Genomic DNA, 20,518 nt, shown 5'->3' on the forward strand with positions numbered 1-20,518 from the left:
CCTTTGGTGTAAATCCCGTTCTACAAAAAGCATGTGGAAACATTTAAATGTCTTTTATTGACAATAAAATTTTTAAAAAAATGCTACTGTTAAAGCTCCTGTGAGGAATTTTCAGTATGTGCTAATTTTGGCGCCCCCTGTGGACAAAGTCACACAAGTCATGGTCATTTTGCCATGTACCAATTACCTTGTGTTTCTCAACAAAGTTTTTCAACCTGCTTTCATTTTCCGGAAAAATTGATCTCTCATTAAGAGTCTTTGATATGTGAAAATAATACATATAAATCATCGACAACCTAAACATTACAAATAACTGGATTAAAATAGTCACTCTTCTCATGTGTGGTATTGTTTGTATATTTAGGTCATAAAAGGGACATCAGCTTTAATTTCAGTCTGTTACATAACCAGCTAAAAATTCCACACAGGAGCTTTAAAGTAAAAATTCATGTACAGCCATATGCTACAACTGGATGCCAGCTGTGGCAGATGGCTGTACACGGTACCCAATAATAATAATAACAACAATAACAATAACAATAATAAACAGTAATTAAGCCATATTAGCAACAACATAGGTAACAATAAATATTTCAGACTGAAAGGAGAGATACCAACGATAGAAACACAACTTATGTTGGCAATGCTGATTGAAACTAGCAATCTACTGATGTGCCCTCCCTGAATATTTTCAACATCTGAACATTCCCACAGCACTCTGACATACACTAATCAGGACCACAAAGTAGTGATTACTATTCAAAACAATTCCTCTGATGCTTCAGCATTAATTAGAATCAAGCCTGCTCAATATTGCCAAACTCCTCTCTGTATGTGCATGTCAACTGTCTGCGCTTTAAAGACAAAATGCACCTGCTGAACTCACAACCACAGCTCATATTTGGACAGATGAGTCTAAGCACACTGGGACTTATTCCTTATTTAACACTGTGATGTAAGGGACATCTCCATCTCATCCCCAAGCTTTCAAAGCTTTGATCAATACAAGTCTGCTCCAGTAAATCTGCATTACACTGTGTTTTTGTGTGTTAATGTGTTAAGCCACAGACTATTGCTCTTCCAAAGGCTGTTGTTGATATAAATAGACTGCTTACAGCCCCGCCACCCTTAATCCTTATTGCCTAGAGACCAGGATGGAAAAAGAGAAGAAAGAGTCAAGAGGGACTGAATCAGGACGTAGAAGGACATAATAAGACAGAAATAAAGATGCAAAAGTGGAGTCCTGGAAATGTGCAAAGTGCTGTTACAGGTGCGAGGCTGTGACCTGGAGTCAATGTGAGGATGAGGAGAAAGAGGAGTCGAGTTAAATCACCTCTGGTATCCTCTCTTTGAACTTCTAAGAGAGCACAAGAGGTCTCTAAGAGACAAGAATGTTTTAAAAACAACAAACTGGAGTTCCTTTTTCAATAAAGCTTCATTAAAGTGCTATCAATAAACCCCATTGAAAATAAACCAAAACACAGTGTACAATGCCCAAAAAAAGTCACTATGTCTCTGCAGCATGATGTTACGTAAGTGGAAAGGCATGTCCACATGAGTTACAGTTGTTATTCTTTACGTTTATCTGATAATTTGATCCCCCCAAAAAGATGCATACCCTTTGGCTTACCTCCCATGTGGGTTAAACAAGAAAATATAAGTGGAGCGTGCATGTTTTATGTTTTTCACGGATTAAAATGTCTCTGGTTCTTACCAGAGGGTTCAGACGTTTGGAATTCTCAAAGGGAATATGATTAGGAGTACCTGATCAAATTGCTTTTGCTAAATTATCTCTGACAAGCGTCATTAATCATGTGGATGTGCTTCTTGTTTGAAGGTGAGCTGGCACAAAGCGAAAGACAAAAACAGAAAGAGAGCGGGCTTGTTTTTCCGTTCCTCCTCTGAAGTGATGCGTTGACCCTTGAGGAGTTTATACTGACAGAGCTATACAGTTCACTCAGACTCTCAGATAGAGTGCATGCCACAGGGAGCAGGTCATGGAAAAGTCCTGAGTTTGACTAAGTGCACTCTCTCTTTTCTGTCTGTCAGCCTGTCTCTACCCCAACAACACGTACACACACACACACACACACACACAGCTGTACGTGCACGTACACAGGAGAGAACATGTGTATGCTCCGATACACTCAGACACATTGACCAATCTTACACACATCACTGAAAGCTGAGGTAATTCTGTAACAGTAGAACAGCTCTATCTGAGGGTAAAACAAACAAATGACACATGCAGGGATTTACTTTAAAAGGCTATACTGGGGGGGATTGTCAGGAAGTATATTGTGAGACTAAACTTACAATTTAAATGAGTTTTGACTCATTCTAAACACTTCCAACTCCCAAATCACACAGGTCACAAAAACTGACACACTGATCCATAACGTTTTTCTGATCATGCTTAACATTACTTAAGGACATTCATGCCATTGTAAAGGTTAAACTTGCAGAAAGTAAGTAGGTTATTAGGTGGAGTCTGTTAAAACCACGGGGAGTCTGCCGGATATTTACTCTCCACACACATCAACTAAAGGTCATACATGATGAGCTCCTTCCTTGTGCTTTGCTGCAGAGTCCTGTTGTTATCTTTTAACCTGTATTAATAATTGAAAGAACATGTTGAAAAACATAATTGGATGGATGACTTTAAAAAGCTAAAGCAATACTTGATATATTGCTGTAATAAGTGCAACTTATCATTATTTAATGATGTTTTGGCCAAAATTGATGGCATTATCCTGGATTATAATCCAAACATGGTTCTATTTGCTTGGCTTTTATGTCTAGTGTATTTTTCTGACTTCGTGCCTCTGATTTTAAACATTGCATGTATGTTTTTGTGCCCATTTTTTCCTGAAATCCCTGCTTTTACGCACAGTAAAATAACATTGTAAGCAATAAAATTTTTACTGCTAATTAAGATATAAGACATGGAAACAGCAGGCACTGAAGGTAAATGTATGACAAATACAAAACTTGTTACTCTGATTTTTTACTTTCAGTACATTTTTTAAATTATAACTACAAAACATATGGTTCCTTTTTTTTTTTTTTTTTTACCATAATACCAACTTAGACATTTGGAGGTTTGCAGATCAAAGTAAATCTCCGTAACCATACGGTGGTGCACCTGTTAGCTTCACAGAGGCACAAAGGTTAGCAACATCTCGCCTCAGACCTTTTTGAGCTCATAACTCAAAAGCATAACAATTTGTTCACTGTGTAATAAAGTACAGAAAAACTTCTGTGTTTTGGGGTTTATAACTCAGAAAATAGTTTCAGGTCTTTCTGTAATCTGTTAAAAAATATTTAAGAGATGACAGGGACTTGTTGACATTCATGTTTTAAGTTATGTGTTCATGGATGAAACACCAAAAAAATGACTTCAACCCTTTGGAAACAATTAGGCCTTTTTTTACCTGCTGATTCAATTTATATCAAGAAAATTATGTAAAATAATAAATAAATAAATAAATAAATAAATAAATAAATATAACATTATATAGGCACAGAAACAGTTTCTGCCAACTCCAGCCTGTCCATCTGTGCTCCTTTGCACGTTTTTTTCTCCTTGCACATTTCCTTCATTGCACATAACAACATACTCTCTCATAATTATGGCAGTATCTCATTCTCATGACAGAGAACCTCATAACTAAAACTGAATCTCTTGTAACAATGGCCTAGCATCTCTTTATTATGACTTACATTTATAAATTGTTATTTTTTTACTGGTGTGGATGGGCTTCCACACTTTTAGTTTTGATATCTGTAAGTTGTTTGTACTTTGGGGCTCTAGCTCTGATTCTGATTCTCATTCTAAATAAGCATAAACATCAATCAAGGACACAATCAAGGTTGCTTATAATGTCATAATGATGAACACTTTTTACCATAGCATTCTTTTTACCTGCATGTTTAGCATGTTTAAAGACTTCTGCTCCACAATGCTGTCTGCTGTTTGAAGTCACTGCATCTACTCCATGAATGTAACTTCTCGTACAAACAGCGCCCCCGCTCGATGTGAGGGTGAATCGACAGGTGAGAGGTGACAAGTTGAGAGGTCGGGTTAGCCAAACGTTCAGGCGGTGGCTTCTACAGTGTTGCGCTGGAACATAAAAAAACAACGAAAGGAGATGATTATCTGTGACTGGTAGTTGGCTAGGCTTGCATCTCGTAAGATTTTTCGAGGAGTTCAACGGGCGTAAGTTTGAGGACTGGTGCCGCATTTCCTGATAAGCCCTGCTAGCCAGTTGGCTAACGTTAGCAAACTGCTAGCCGCCTTGCCAAGTTGCTATGACGCAACCAAGTGTTTCGACTCAGTGGAGCTAACACGGCTAGCTTGCACAAGACAAACTTAAATTCTGGACGAAAAATAACTCAAGGTGAGTATATTTCCAACTGTAAGTTCTTCGTTTCTGCACTTGAGTAGTTTTCTGTTGAAGGCAGACCTGTGAAGATTATGCTTAATCTGAAGGTGAGGCGTGCGGAGTTTACGTTAGCATGCACGTTGTTGATGTCAGTGATTGGCACGTTAGCCCTGACAGATCCTGGATTTACAACACATAATCTAACGTTTTAAATGCGGTTAGTGTGAAGACAGCGCGAACAAGGTTAGGACAACCTTACTGTCCTTTATTTCCATTATTTCGTTTGTTCAGTAGAAATGCAGCGTTGTGTTTTTGTTTGCATTTGATCTGCATCGTAAGACTGGCAAAGTGCAAATTCATAGTTACTATATTTTTACCTTACCGACTTTGAAATGACTGTAGTGGTCTGTTTGACTCAATGTTGTTTGGAAATACTATTGGGGTCGCAACTTACTTGTTTTAAAGGCTGATTAAAGACTTATAAAGCAATGCAATAGATCGTGATCCCTCACAGTCTCTATTAAAGGCCTGGCCTGGTCTCAGCTTGGCTTATAATTAAAAGTTGCCTAACCTTTTTTGTTTTCTTGTGGTTAAAGTTCCTGCTTTTCTTTACTCCACCTTGAGATGATGGAAAATAACAAAGATAAAGACTCATTTGACCTGGATTATATTGCATTAACAAGGTGTGGCACTGCTTGTTATATTAATAATTGATTTGGTCGACTGGAAAAGCTAATAAAGCAGTCACATCCATGCACTTTGCTGCAAACTTAATACCCAGTACTTAAGCCATTAAAACGGTCACAAGCAATTAAAAAACAAATATGGCCTTCTGATCAAACGCAAAGTCTGGATCACACTACAAGATTTGTTTTCCCACACATTTTTACCCCATTTTCACTCTACAAGGCTGCTAGTTTCAGCATATAAAGGATCAAATACATCTTTTCCTCCTAATAATATTGTTTTATTGCTAATAAAGTAAAGAATCAGGGTTTCAAATGGATAAGATATGGATAAAGGCTGGAGCTGCTTAAATTTATGTGTTTCAACAAAGAAAAACAATGAATTCAAACAATCCACATAAATAAAACATATGATGATAAATAAAGTTACAATACCATTACAATATAGCACAGCTCATACAGCCTCAGACTACAAATCAAGTGATGATGAGGTCATTAAAAGCATTTTGGTCTTGGGTATTGACCAGCCTGCCTAATCTGCATTTAAATAAGCCATGAATTTAGAACTTTATCTCTTATGTCTCCTTTACACGCACACATACATATGACTGAAGTAGTTGTTTAGCCCAGACATGCTTGACCTCTTAACTCTGCTTTGCCCTGCTGGGATGTCTGGCCGTGGCTTAAAGTAAGGAATGCAAAACGTCTGCCGGAGATTTCAGAAGAGGAGCAGGAGGCGTGTGCCCTGTTGCATATGTTGCATTATGTTTGGAGAAGAGTTCTCAGCTTTATCACAATAATGATTAAATAATTGAAATTATCCCAAATGGAAAAGACTGACACAAACTTGCAAAACAAGCAGTGCTCTTTTTGGCGTATGGAAACCAAAGTGTATCAGTGGAAGCCTTGTGTAAATAGTGTGATATCCCAGGTGTCCGTGCCAAGCAGAAGAAAAACATGTTTATTCAACACGTAAATATCCATTATTCCATTCACCTTGCACATCCCTGGCTCCAGATGTGTCATACTTCTTTCACTTCATGTGAGCAGACTCGTCTGATTGTTCCTGTGGCCACCCAAGGGTGTGTGTTTTGGGTTTGTGGGAACGCACCGTAATTGTGGCAATTGCGCTGAGCAAGACTGTTGTCTCACCTCTCTCGTGTCTCACATTTTCCGTCGTTAAAAACCAGTAACCCTTAAACCCTTATTGCCCGGATAATCGCGCACACCAAACATGTTTGCATCCTTTAAACGCACCTTCAGCCGCTTTGGTTGCTGCCGTGTGACTCACTGTGTCACAACGCCGCTGAGGGCATCAGCAAGGGAAAGATGATGGGAGTGCTGGTGGAAGGCGGTGTGAACTAGAAGCTTGTGCAATCATAACAGTAATTGAGGTGGAAAGGTGTGAGCGGCAGTTCAAATAAGAGGTAAAAACACCTGCTGGATGAGGTGGCTCCCTGTAGCATTAGCTCAGACTCCCTGCGTCAGCAAGACCAGGGCCTCATTAAATTAAGACTCCACTTTAACCTTTGTCTCATGAGACCTACTGGTAATTTACTTTCTCCAATGCTGCACCTAGGATGAGTCAACTTTCTGTCTGTGCAGGTTGTTTAAAGATATTCTGAACGAGCCTGGTTCAAGGTAAAACTTACATAACAAGACATTTTTAATGTTCTGCAGAGAGTCACAGCATGTTTATTTACACAGGACTTCATCACAAGTGCTTCAGCGTGTACATATGCACTATATCAAAATATTGACATTTTAGTGACTTGCTAAAGGGAACATTGACTTAGTTGCTCTGGGAGAGTTATAATCCAGTCCACACAAGCTTGTCTTCGGACTGCATGACAATAAAAATGGCGCCGTGCTGTGTCCTTTTTACCTGACACAACAGGCCACACAGCTTCTGGTACAGGCCCTTGTGATATCCCACATCAGCTAGTGCAACTCCCTCCTAGCAGGCCTCCCTGCATTTACATTTAAACCTCTGCAGATTACCCAGAATGCAGCAGCACGTCTGGTCTCTAACCAGCCCAAAACAGCACGTCACCCTGCTGTTAATCTCTCTGCACTGGCTTCCAGTAGCAGCTTGAATCAAATTCGAAGCTCTTCTTCTGGCTTACAAAACATTGACAAGAATGGCTCCTGCCTACCTGGGGTCCCTCATCCAGGTCTACACTCCTTCTGGCCCACTACGCTCTGTGTGTCAAAGACGCCTGGTGCTCCCAGCCCAGTGCGGCTCTAAATCTCTTGCCAGACTCTTCTGCTCTGTTATGCCCAAATGGTGGAATGAATTACCTAACGCTATACAATCCCCAGGGTCCCTTTCTGCTTTAAGAGATATCTGAAGACTCATCTGTTCAGGGAAACACTGAAGCACTTACTCTGACCCTTCTCCTCTTTGTCTCCAGGGGTAGAATGAGTCAGAAGGTCTCAGACTCAGCTCTTAGTGAATTTTCAGCTTCAATTACTGAATGTTGTTGAAGGTTGAAGTATGTTGTTGCAGTAATTAATTGGAGAACTAGAGCCTTATTTAGCGGTGTTATTGTGTGAAAGTAACACGCTGAAAATTCTCTGAATAAAGCGTGAATGCAGACCGATATCAGATTTTTTCACTGGGAGTCCATTTATTTGTGTTTTTGGTCAAGTAAAATATGGCCCCGTCTGAGTGCAGAGGAAACCGGCAGAGGAGCAGGGAGGGGGTGTTTGGTGCAAGCGCCCTGGGCTTCTGCTGCACAAAATCACTGCTGTAGGGGTAATTTCTGCCCTAAACCTTGTGATAGGACCCAACTTGTTCCATCCCGAAGTATCACTTTAAAGGAACGGCTAAATATCCATGCAGAGAGCGTCAAAAAGCTCTGAGAAAAGGTGGGACTCAGGTTTATGCCGTCACTATCCAAAGTATGTCCCGCTGGTCTGACACTTTGTTCTGTTAGTTTACTACAGTCCTGTGTTAATTTGAACTTGTTTGCTTTTTAAGAAGGGGAAAATCAAGACAGGCCTCAAGCCTTCTCTCAGCTTTGGCTGAGAATTTCCAGGAATCATGGGAGGTCACAATTTCTTAGAAGTGTATAAAAATAAAAAAAATTGCGTCCGGACAAGAAGATTCTTGCATTTCTTATCAGAGAAATCAAGTGAAACTAACTGAGTGGGTGCACCACGATGTGATATTCAAGTGGGACGTGTCTCATAAGTTTAACATTACCACTGGAAGCCAAAGTGGTCACCACTGATGTCATATAATGACAAGGGATCCCCTTTGGTATCTCCAGATGAGCCCCTTTAAACTGTCAGATGTGTCATTGACAATTGAAGGCCCCGCTGTTTGGTTTTGAGTTTCAGAAGGGTTACAGGCTCATTGAGCTTCCCGCATGGATCGAATGAACATGTGGCATTTCTGTAATGTCTCAGCTACTGTAACGAGCAATCCCATCAGTATCCTGTCTCCTTGATTGGTTTCCAATTATATTTGTCCAGAGTGCTGATGTCTGCCTGTGAAGCGACTCTTTTGGGAACAAGCTACCAGTTGTGAATCCAAGGCTGTCATCAAATTGAGATGGAGTTTGAAGAGGGAGTATTGTTGGTTCCCATGATTTAAACAATTCTGGATGCCCATGTTGCACCTGTTCAGATCTTCAAGCTGCTGCATATTTGGCTGTTGTTTAAATCCCCAAATCTATCCATTTTCAAAATTTCCCAAGATCTTTGTGATCTTTGTGTTCATTAGACTTGCTGAAATGATGAGGCCATTGTAAAAACTGCAAAAAATCTGAAATCACACCAAGTGTTTTTGTTGTATTTTTAGTAGAAAATGTCTTTTTAGACTTATTATGAGAAGTGTCTTATTTAAGTTATTTAAAGACAAAAATGAGGTCTGAATGTACTTGTATTAAGACATTATTCTAATCTTGACTAGCACATTTCTGTTAATCCATTGGCAGTTTTTTTTTACTTGTTACGAGCAATTTAGACCTCATTTTTGTCTTTAAATAACTTGAAAGAAGACACTTCTCTGGACTGGTCAAGTCAGTGTGACTCATCCTAATTCTAAAAAGACATTTTTCACTGAAATAAGACAAAAACACTAAGTAAGATTTCAGCTTTTTGCAGTGTACAAATCACTTCACTAGCTAATGACATGTTGGAGGTGTGGGCCTCAAACACCAAGGACAGTTCAGAGCGCCAGAAGGTTAGCCAATCAGATAGAGGGGGGTGTGTGGAGTAAGGAGTCTTCAAGTGTTTTAGACAGAGACTGAAATAAGACTTTTGTAAAACTCTGATGCGAAAAAAAGAAGGATATTTTGAGTATGAGTAAAAGCAGTATACCCAGCTTCAAACCCAGTTTTGAAGAAATATACATATTGAGAGGTCTTATCCCCAAAAGCTAAATTGTGATATAGCTAAACTCATTGGACTGGATTTGAAAGCTTCAGTGGCTACCGCTGTGATATTTTACCAGAGAGATATCTGAAATGTTTGTGCCAGTGCACAGACTGTGCAGTCAGTGAATACTTCTGAAGCCACAGCTACATTTGATTTAATGACCACACACCCACAATCTGTCACCCACAGTCAGAAAAGGTTCCCCTATTTACATTCCACTGGAGGAATGTCTGCCCTGGATTTTCCACTGTTTGTGGGAAAATATGTCAGAGGAACAAGAGAACAGCAGTGTTTGCTATTGATGGGACACTGGGTAATCCCGTTTGTTTCATATTACAGAGTTACCCCTCTTAAGCTCTTTTCCAAAGTGGAATTCCAGAACGGAAATAAATTCTCTTAACGTCATCATGTTTTATCCTCTTCCTTAATACTTCAGATCTTCCTTTCGACTGCTCAATCCCGTTTTGTTAATGTAGCTTTAATCCTGTCTCATCTCTCCACAGATGGCGGTGTCAGTGCGGGGCCTCTACTTTGTGGTGACCCTGTTTTTGGGCAGTTTCTTCGGGAGCGTTTTCATGCTGGGTCCGGTCCTGCCACTCATGCTGCTGTCGCCGGCTTGGTACCGCTGGATCACCGACCGCATCGTGGCTACCTGGCTCACCCTGCCTGTGGTGTGTAGATCAGCTTAGCCTACTTATGTGCTCGCCAGATGGTCTTTAGGTGCCTGTGTTTGACACAGTCACGACAACCTGCGTCATCACGGTCTTATTTATGCGCCCTTGATTAATAAGATTTGATTTCTGTATCATTTGATCACTCCGCCCTTGAGCGCAATTATGCAAATCTTGTTTACAGTGACCACATGGTTTATCAGCATTATTGATTTATTCCAGTCTTGCTCTTCTGCCTTTCTTACGTTTATTTACCACCTTTCCCCTTCCCAGCCCCTCCTTTCTCTCTCTACTATCTTTTCAAATGATCCCCCCTTTCTCCCCTCCATATCATCCACCTCTCCTCCTTTGTTTTCTTCCTCTCTCATTTCTCATCTTCACCCTGGCGTCTCTCACCTCTGCAGTCTTTGCTGGAGCTGGTGTTTGGGGTGAAGGTGGTTATAACAGGTGACGGCTTCATTCCCGGGGAGCGAAGTGTGATCATTATGAACCACCGCACGCGCCTAGACTGGATGTTCCTCTGGTGCTGCCTGCTCAGATACAGCTACCTTCGCCTGGAGAAGATCTGTCTCAAGGCTGCCCTGAAGGCTGTGCCCGGCTTTGGTGGGTATACAGTGGGTACTCAGCACTGACACACACTGACTCCTACAAACTGTTTAGTAATACCTGCTTTGCAAAACCTCTTTTTTTTCGGAAACATTAATATTTTATGACTAAGCAGTTCACATTATATTACAAATAAGAGGTAAGATAGGAATGCAGACAGCTAGATGAAAAAAGATCAGTTATTCCTCCCTGTATAAAAGTCGTTCTTAACTTAGCACAGAAATAAGGACATTTGTGTTGGTAGAATATTTCTTTGTTATAACAGTACCATTCAGAATTCTGTTTCCTTTTAAAAGTTGCCACATTTGTAAGGAAAAACTATTTGTTGGTTGAACAGCAGAGCTGAGTATGACGGTTGCACCAATGAAAATTTGCCAAATCTTATCTGCCAGTGCCAGACAGCCTGTTGTGACATGGTGGTGAAACATTCTTGTTTTGGACGCCAACGCCGCTGCCTGTCTCTGGCATCCCCTGTCCTTCACTCTGGAGATGGTACTAGGGCTCACTCAGAATCATTTTGCAACTTGGTTTGCCAAACACCATCTGGAAGTTGCACAGTTGCACATGTCCTATCTGGATCAGCCAAACTTAGCATGTCAATTCTTGAAACAGACACCTACTGAACACTGGAGCAGGGCTCATGCTCACAGGTGGCACCTGAGGGTAACCGACACCCGAAACAAGAGTAAGTAAGTAAAATTTATTTGTAGAGCGCTTTTCACAGATAAAAATCACAAAGTGCTGTACGTAGGTAGGTGCAATAAAACAAACTTAAAAGGGACTAAAAAATAAAATACCAAAACCAAAAGACAAACATCATAGAGTCATTAGCAACGGCAGAATGAGCTGTTTGGCATGAAAAGAAAAGATTTGGCAAATTTTTCATGGGCACAGCCCACATACTCTGCCCTTCACCTCATCCCACAAATGCATGTTCCTAACAAATGCTGCTCCATTTTAAAGGTAGACAAACAGGATTTCCAATGATATGAGATTTATTGCCAAGAAGCCTTGCATCAAAGAAATGTTGTATGGCCAAAGATTTTTTGTAATTATTCTAGAGGATACAGTCAGTTTTCCTTATAACTGGATTTGATAACATAAAATCTGTTTATTCCACCTACACTGATATCACTCATCAATAAAAATTTTCTCCACTTTTCACAATTTTGACTTTTTACCGTATATAGGGTGTCCACAGCCACCATCAGTGTTGGGGACCTAAATGACCAATAATTTTTCTGTGCTATTTATTCATAACACCTTCCTTGTCCTCCTGTCTTCCTCTAGCAGGAGGCAAAATTTTATGTCAGGTACACTCTGCACTATACCAGCACTGCATTGTTTCTTGCAACAGCAAGATCTGCATCTGCATCTGCATCTCGTAGTCTGTTATTGCAGAGACAAGCTGTGATGTTGTGTCAGGATCTGACTACTGGCCTTCAGATAATCATCATTTCTGGGTGAAATCCCAAGAAAAATCATTGATTAGTTTAATTTGTGAATTGTAGAACAATCTGCTATGGCAAAAACTGGCACTCCCATGCATTATTAAGAGATCTATGTCCATCACTGCATACAATTATACATCTGAAAGGCCGCCTGAAATATTAGGTTCATGGGTTACTCTGTAAATGTAATGGTTTCATTTTAGGTCTTTTGTGTCAAATCACAGTGTTTTGTGTTTATTTTGTCAGTTCATTAAAAAAAAAGATTTTTTTACGTACCTGAAAAAGGAATTTTGGAGATACCTGTTGAATTTCTTTCAGCAGTCAGCGACGACATCAGTGAGATGAATAAAGTTTAAGTGATGGTGTAAAATGTAACTAGAGCAAATATCACAGCTCTCCAGTCCCAGCTCTTCCAAAAGTCTCAACAAAAAACTAAAAAATGTCATCTTAGTGATGGTAAGATTATTCACAGGACTGTTGCGTAACAGTTTATTTCTCATAGGTAAGTGTTTTTAATAAACTGAGAACTGAATATGATTTACATCCCCCCCAAAAAAACGAAAAAGGTTTCCTCCAAGAACACTGGGGCAGTATGTTTCCAGAGCTTTGGTAAACACACAGCCCAATGTCAGATGCTCTTCCTGGAACAAAATCTGAGAGAATTGGTCAAAATAATCATTTTCATAAGGAAAACATTTCTACTTTCCAGGCTGGGCGATGCAGGTGGCCTGCTTCATCTTCATCCAGCGCCGTTGGGAGCAGGACAAGAAGCACATGGAGAACATGCTGGACTACTTCTGTGACATCAGAGAGCCCCTGCAGCTGCTCCTGTTCCCCGAGGGCACAGACCTCACAGGTGAGATGTGAATGGTGCAACACACACTCACACATATATCCACTCATTTTTCTTCGTCTTACAGTTTTGCTCTGACATCATTTTGCAAGCACAATTTCCAAGTGATTAGATGCAGCCTGATCCCCTGACACACACCTCTCACAGTTAATTCTGCAGGAATGCTCTGATCTGACTGTCAAAGCAGCGACTCAACTGACTAAGGGGCCGTTAACATGACAATGCTTTTAGGATGAAACGCAAAAGTGTAGCTTTTTGGCCTCTCATTTACACAGAAACAGTGTTTTGGCCGACCTAAAACGCAAACTTCTGAAAACGGAGTATCATTGAAACAGTAGTCACAGACTACCGTATTGTGCTTGTGCTGCCCAATCTGCTGAATCTGCTGACTGTCTTTCAACAAAATGAGCATGTGTTGCTCCGTTTCTTTACTTAGTATTCGCCAATACGCCAGATGATTGGCCCAACTCTACTTCAGTGGAAATCTAATAAAAACCACTTTGAGACAAGACAGTTATAGCGCTAGCTACAGGTCTTTTATTTTACTGCGTTTTAGCGTTCTCGGATGAAATTTTGTTGTGTAAACGAGGCCTAAAGCTGTTTTAGATCTTATTTCAGCCAATCAAAGTCCAGAGTATCTTTACAAGGGGAAGCCTTACTTCTGTTTACGTACCATGATGTCATGAAGGGGGTCCAGTAGAGTTACATCATAAGAGGCTTTCAGATTTAAACTTCTAACTTGGTTTCATTTTTGTCTTTGTGCATCTGAGTGTGCCTGCATTTAAGCCACTTAAGAAACCAGAGAAGTAAACAGTACGCTCTGTTTTTGAGGCCCCTAATAGTCAATGTAAGGACCTGCAAGCAAACCCCAATCTGCAGGATCAGGCCTTAGGTGCACTTAAGGCTCTTGGTGAGTTTGTGTAACTCTAACTGACATGTAGATGAGTGAATGAAACATTTTAGAAGTTGAACAAGTTACAGCTTTGTTGCTGTGTTGGAGCAGAGGGCTTCTCAGGGCTTCTCGTGTCCTTTTGTCCTAGCAGTGGGCTCGAAGGAGTCTCTGGTTATATAATTTGACTCATGAGTCATCATATAGTTTACATGTGCCGGCAACAAGTTCCTGAAGAAATGTTGGGTTAATAAACAATCAACTTTCCTGTGTTTATGTCCTCCTTTGGTTTTTATAAATGTGTACGCAGTTGTCACTGGTTGATACATGAATCTGGTCGAGTCCAGCAACAAACACTGATATTGATTTACCTCTGTTTCATACTTGATTGATTCTGTTTTCTTCTTTCCTCTCAGTCTGCGATCAAGCTTTTAACCTTTCTCATACAGAAACATTGTTTGCAGAGTGCAAAAAAGTGTGCTTTGGTACAAGCAGCCCTTAAAAAACAAGGTCAAAGGGGCCTTACATGACCTTGATGAATGACTCAAGATTGAAATAGAAGCTAATATAATAAGTTTACTGTCTAGATAAAAAGGTCAGTTCAAGTTTATTAGTTTTGGTTTATCCAGTGTTATGTAACTTGACTCTTAGGCAACACTGTTTTATTACAGTCACACATTTAAGAAATTTGCTTTAAAAATAAAACTGAGCTAAAAATGATTTTTTTCTTGCAGAAAATACCAGAACAAAGAGTGATGCCTTTGCAGTCCAGAACAGCCTGCCGAAATTCGAGTACGTGCTTCATCCTCGCACCACCGGATTCACCTTCATCGTGAACAGACTGCGAAAAGGTCAGCCGTGATCCACGTCAGCTGTTTTTGTAATCACGCCTACATTAAAACTTCACAACGATCACCTCACAGAGATAAATGTTGTAAGTTAGTTTCTGGTCAAACAGCTGACCGAGCTGTGGGATGGAAATATTTGATCAGCAAAACCAGAGGAAAAATAACACTCTGTCATGATGATTGTAGTTAATCCACTGACGCTGTTTGTGGAACACTGATCATACCTGTTATTCTCCTAAGTGTCAGCCCTTTGCCTCAACCCACCGCCAGCCATTACAACACCCCTGAGACGCTCATGTTTCCCTATGAGCTAATTCTGGCGGCCCTCCAGCGTTCTTAAATACCACCCCTGGCCCTGTTGTCTCATCCCCAACCCGCCCCTGGATGCTGAGCAAGGCACTAACTCTCCACGCAGGTGTTGTGAATCAGTGTGATGTCATCAGACCAGGCTAATTCTCCTCTCCCTCTCGCCGCACCGTGGACTGACATGCTGTGCATGTCGTTCTTTGTCCAAGTCCGCCGTGCCCCTCTGAGCTCTATTTTTACCGCAGTGGAGCTGAGCCGTCCAGAAGCAGGCACTGGCAGGTGTCGTCTCTTCCACTTGATATTTAATTCAGTGTCAGTTTTGTGGCGTAAGGCCACTGCAGATCTGTCATGATGGTATAGAGCTCATTGTGGTTTCAAGAGCGAAGAGAGGATGAAGTGCTGAGCTCTTGGATAATTAGTCATGTGTAATGGAACAAGAGCGGGGATTATAAACACAGTTCCAGTGACGCTTGGATGTGGAAACAGAATAGTATTAAGTTTCCTGTGAGTATCATATGACTGCTGGTTTCCAGTTACCAAAACAGTCGAGGTGTATATTTTCTGGCGGGTATAGATTTTTTAAAAAGAGAGCTTGATTTATAGAACAATTCCAAGTTTGTATAGTCTTTAAACTATCAGACTTTAGAAGAAAACATGGATATTATTATAGTTTGCAAAACAGGAAATTATAGATCTTTTATAACATACATCGTCATAAAGATACAAATGCATTTCTGCAACGCAAGCGACATTTTGAATTATTTATTCAGACAAGTTAATGGGCATTAAACACTGACTTCAAAGTGTTCGCAGCATCAAATTGTTTGGTTGTTGCAGTAAGAATCGATCAGTCAAAGTTCCACAGACTGGAAAAACGAAGTCTAAGCAAGTGCTTGTGTCTTATTTTCAGGAAAAACTGTCCAATTAGACTTCAAATGAACCAAATTCACCTGAAAAGTCCAGAAAAATGTCTTCTTTTAAAATATTAAGAGGCAAAGATGATGCCTGAATTGTTTAAAGAAATCTGCTAATGGGGTTTGAAAACTTCATGTGGAAAATTTCTGGTAATAAGAATGATATTTCAATGCATGAAACTAATCAAGTCGATTTTTCTTGTTTCACTGGCAGATTTTTACTCTTTACAAGCAATTCAGGCTTTTTGCTAACAGTCAAACTTAAAGAGATGACTGTGCCTTGTCCCTAACAAATAAAAGGATGTACATAGAGCCCTGCAAGTGTTGTTCCTAATGATTTAGAACTGTGTCTTTTTCACTAGGTGATAACCTGGATGCCGTCCATGACATCACAGTGGCGTACCCCAAGAACATCCCTCAAACAGAACGCCACCTCATCCTGGGGCTTTTCCCCCGTGAGATCCACTTCCACGTCCGCCGCTACCCCGTGACCTCACTGCCTGCCTCCAACACCGAGCTGGAGTCATGGTGTCGGGAGCGCTGGGCTGAGAAAGAGATTCGTCTGCGGGACTTCTACTCAGGCCAGCCCCGGGCCTTCGACAGGGAGGGCGTCGCTCGTGTGCCACCTTGTAAGACGGAGCTTCGAGTGGCTCTGATCAAAAGCGCCTCTCTGCTGTACTGGACCAGCTTCATCGCTTTCTGCTTCACCGGCCTGTGGCTGTGGGCTCCTTTCAGGTTCTACTTCCTGGTTATGGTTGGGGTGTACATGGCTCAGCAGAAGCTGATTGGAGGGCTGGAGCTGCTAGAGCTGGCGTGCCATCGATACTGGAACTCCACAGCTGCTGACGTAGATGAGAAGAGTAAGGTGCTAGATGGAAAGATGCAGTGACGATAGACTGCCTGGATGACACGTTCCCATCCACGTTCTGCCAAGCCACTGAGGACTCAGTCGTCTTGAGGGCTAGAAGTTCTCTCTGAGGAGCTGAGCGCTCCACGCCTTAGAAAGGGAGTCATGAGTTAAGCTTCCTGATGGTATGCATGGCTTCAGCTGAACTTACCTCTCAGTCAGAGGAGAAAGAAGAGGTATGCTGTGTACATTTAGCAGTGCTGGATTCAACCAAGTTACCCCTAAAGATGTGTCACTCTCCCCGTGAATGTCTCCCCTGTAAATTACTGTTATTTAGCCCACGGTTAGTGCATTTTTATATGTTAATGTTTTTGTTCACGTTGTGTCAGAAACCTCAGTGTCAACGTGCGTAATGAAATACTGCTGTTAGTATTTGTCATACAGTTGCTGTTTCTTAGAAACCTGCTCTGTTGTTTATGTTGCCCTTTGTTTTAAATTAGTGTCATATACTTTGGAGCAGAGCCATAGTTCAGAGCACATGTGCATATGATGACCACTCTACACAATGTTCAGATCAGCACTGTAGTTAGATTACAATGATGAGACAGTAAGTGTCTCTAGTCAAAGATCAGTAATTCCCAGAGAATTATACAGGAATATACAGGTATATACAGTATGTGTACCATTGTTTACCTTATGGGGTATATTTACCCTTTTATACATGTTGGGGAATGGATATTTCCCATATCTTCAGTGATGTATTGATGTTTATTACTATACAGGTCGTCAACACATGTTGTGTTTTTTTTTTTGCGTGTTTCTTTAAGTAGCTTTGCACATGAAAGCCAAAGTTGAAAAAAGTAAACGTTGATTTTCAAGAGCAACCAAACAGAATGTAGTCCATCTCATCAGGTGAGGGTAGCGTCGCCCTCCACCAGCAGAAAGAACGCCTGCAGCTACAGTGATGTAACACTCGACCAATCATCAAGATCAAAGATCTGACCGGGGTGTTACGTGTGGATAAGTGTGGAAGCAGATGAGCTTTGTGCCCTTTCAGGGAATGAAGGGATGCCTTGTACAGGCAGGATGTGGGTGGTGCTGGGGTGGAAGAATGTCCTGTTGGGACAACATTACCCCTTGATGTGCAGAGTGGCACAGAGGACCAGACTTGGAGTGGAAAACTGGCCCTGAACTCAACCTAATCCAAAAAAGCCCCGTAATGCCCACCTCTGCCCGTGTCCCTCTCTGGAGGACTGGCATTGATGCGCCTGCTAAACTCAATTAGCAAATGACAGCTGAGAAAGCTGCTCCAATTGTGCCAAAAAAGGACAGAAATTGAAACAAGATTGGAGCGGCTCTCCAGCCACACTTTTAGCCACTGACTCTCCTTCCATCCAATGATGTTAATTAAGGAAGTTATGAAACATTTGTCTGGGACAGTCTGTAGCAGTTTCTGTAACACTGTGCAAAATGTATTCAAGCTAACCACTTCAAACTGACTGAGACAAACGTCCTTCACGTTCAACCTCTTTTGTTCTGTTTACACAGATCCAAAGCTCCTGTAGTTTAACATGTAAAGGGTTCTTTCTATCCACTGTGACTTAGCTGTGCTAATATTTGATCATCAGCATGTTGTAGTCTACCAAACATGGTACTATACCCATCTCCTCAAGCCTGAACCAGCGGAAATATCCACATATGACTGTCCCACTTGTGCTGTTTTCTGTTGCTCATTATACAATCACTCTGATGCTGGACCTCAAAAGTTTCTGTCCTCAGGTATATGCAGCGGACACTGATAGGAGTCGGTCTCTTACAGGAGGGAAATATATATATATCTATATATGAATAAATATGCTACATCAAGTCAGCTGTTTCCAGTCTTTTATCTACCAAGCTTTTAACAAACACGATCTGTTGAGAAATGATGTAATTGTGTTTTGATCACACATTAAAAGTGACAGAATGGCTGCTTCCATAAGCGCCTACTTTACTAGCAGCACCTGCTCATTTTGCCTAAAGGTGGTATGTGAGGGGAAAAAGCTAAAAAATATTCAGTATGTCATAGCAAAATCTGCCATGTGCCTGAAATACCTGGATGTCTAATTCTGTAAAAAATTATATATATAATATAATAAATCACAAACTTTCAACTTGCACTTTGTATTTTGAGTACAAAAGTGCGATCACACTTTTTTTTGTTTGTTTATGGAAGAGGTCTCTCAGTTTTCAGATGTATTACCACCACAATGGCAACTTACTGGTACACCTTCAACAGTACAACGCTACAAAATTTACAGAGCAGTAATGCAATAGAAACACAGGTGAATTATGTTGCTTCTGGTCATTCCAGAGCTGGTAACTATCTCACAGGTAACCGTCTAAAAATAAAAGAATATTATTTATTATTATTATTAAGACCATTTAAACCACCATATTATATAAGTGGGTTTTCTATTGGCTTTTCTCCTACTCTCTGTAAATGAAAACCAAAGAAACATAGCCCAGAACTGTTCAAAACACAGTAAACAGATGACATGCTACAAGCTGGGTTAAATTCAGCATTAGGCTTCAAAACTACGTATTTTAAACAAAGCTGTGATGTCACAGACAGTACGTCAAGTCAATGTACAGTCTATGGTTTTGTCTTATTCGTTCATCCGGAAGGACACCTCCACTTTTCTTTTTTCACATACTTCACAGAAAACATCTCTGAGGTATTTCAGTCTTGAACTTATTAAAACATTCACCACACTGCAGTGAACGAGACGACAAGACCTTGGATGCTCACATTACACAACACCATGGCTAATGTTTTCTCTCTTTCTCACACACACACACACATACACAGACACACACGCCAGTCTACCATGCACAACCAAAAAGGTCAGAAGCTCTGAAGGTGAAGTGCAGTCTCCATAGTAACTAATGTTGACTCCTGTGTCTCCCAGCAACGGGATGTGGAGTGATGTCAATGGAAAGCATGCTATTTTCTCCTGCTGACAGAATGATGTCACTTCTTTGTGTGTGTGTGTGTGTGTGTGTGTGGAGGACAGATAAAAAGAGGAGTGTATTTCTATTTTCTATATCCCTGCTCTCCTGAGAGGTGGGCGTCATGTTGACATCTCTTGGGATCAAAAGGAAGAGGCTAAAATAAAAAGCCATACAGGGACAATGAATCACGGGCCAATTAGAGTTCATAATACTCCTGGTTCTTTTTAATGGCTCCTCCTCTCATCCTCTGATAATATCTCCAAATTTACTCTGATAGGTTTGATAGTGGGCATATGAAAGATGGATGATGCACCGTGACACAGGAGCATCACTTCAATCATGCTGCATAATTTCTGTGCAATGGCCTTGAATACTGTCCTGAATGTTCATTACCCGGCTGGAGTGTTCGAGAGGCTGTGGAAAAATATCTCCTGCTGTGAACACACACGTCAAGAGTGTGTCACATCTAGATTTGTGCCACCGTCTATTCAAGTTGCATGTGGACTAACAGGATCAAGACGCCATTGTAATTATCCCTATCTGGCCTATTGGCTTTTTCAATAAAGACGGCAGATAATCCCGAGGTTAAGCCGGGACAAAGTCAAAGAAAACAATGAATTACAAGGCAGCACAGTGAGCTCTCAGGAGACAAGCCTCTTTTTATCCTCCTTGAATGATGTCC

General features: G+C 40.9%; 1 protein-coding gene across 1 annotated transcript; it reads left to right on the top strand.

Moving 5' to 3' along the window:
- Nucleotides 1-4,055: 4,055 nt before the first annotated feature.
- On the top strand, nucleotides 4,056-18,708 carry lclat1 (lysocardiolipin acyltransferase 1). The gene is made up of 6 exons (XM_074691241.1): nucleotides 4,056-4,400; nucleotides 9,961-10,128; nucleotides 10,533-10,731; nucleotides 12,895-13,041; nucleotides 14,662-14,778; nucleotides 16,358-18,708. Exons 2-6 carry the CDS (start codon nucleotides 9,961-9,963, stop codon nucleotides 16,882-16,884), a joined length of 1,158 nt encoding a protein of 385 aa, XP_074547342.1. The 5' UTR covers nucleotides 4,056-4,400; the 3' UTR covers nucleotides 16,885-18,708.
- The last annotated feature ends 1,810 nt before the right edge of the window (nucleotides 18,709-20,518 follow it).

This window comes from Halichoeres trimaculatus, unplaced genomic scaffold (assembly GCF_033239565.1).
Source record: "Halichoeres trimaculatus isolate MK-OKI-2021-1 unplaced genomic scaffold, fHalTri1.1 fHalTri1_scaffold_17, whole genome shotgun sequence".
NCBI lineage: Eukaryota > Metazoa > Chordata > Actinopteri > Labriformes > Labridae > Halichoeres > Halichoeres trimaculatus.

Coding starts and splice junctions, on each gene's coding strand:
- lclat1 (XM_074691241.1), top strand. CDS start 9,961: ATGGCGGTGTCAGTGCGGGGCCTCTACTTTGTGGTGACCCTGTTTTTG. Junction 10,129..10,532: donor CCTGGCTCACCCTGCCTGTG/GTGTGTAGATCA, acceptor TCACCTCTGCAG/TCTTTGCTGGAGCTGGTGTT. Junction 10,732..12,894: donor GAAGGCTGTGCCCGGCTTTG/GTGGGTATACAG, acceptor TCTACTTTCCAG/GCTGGGCGATGCAGGTGGCC.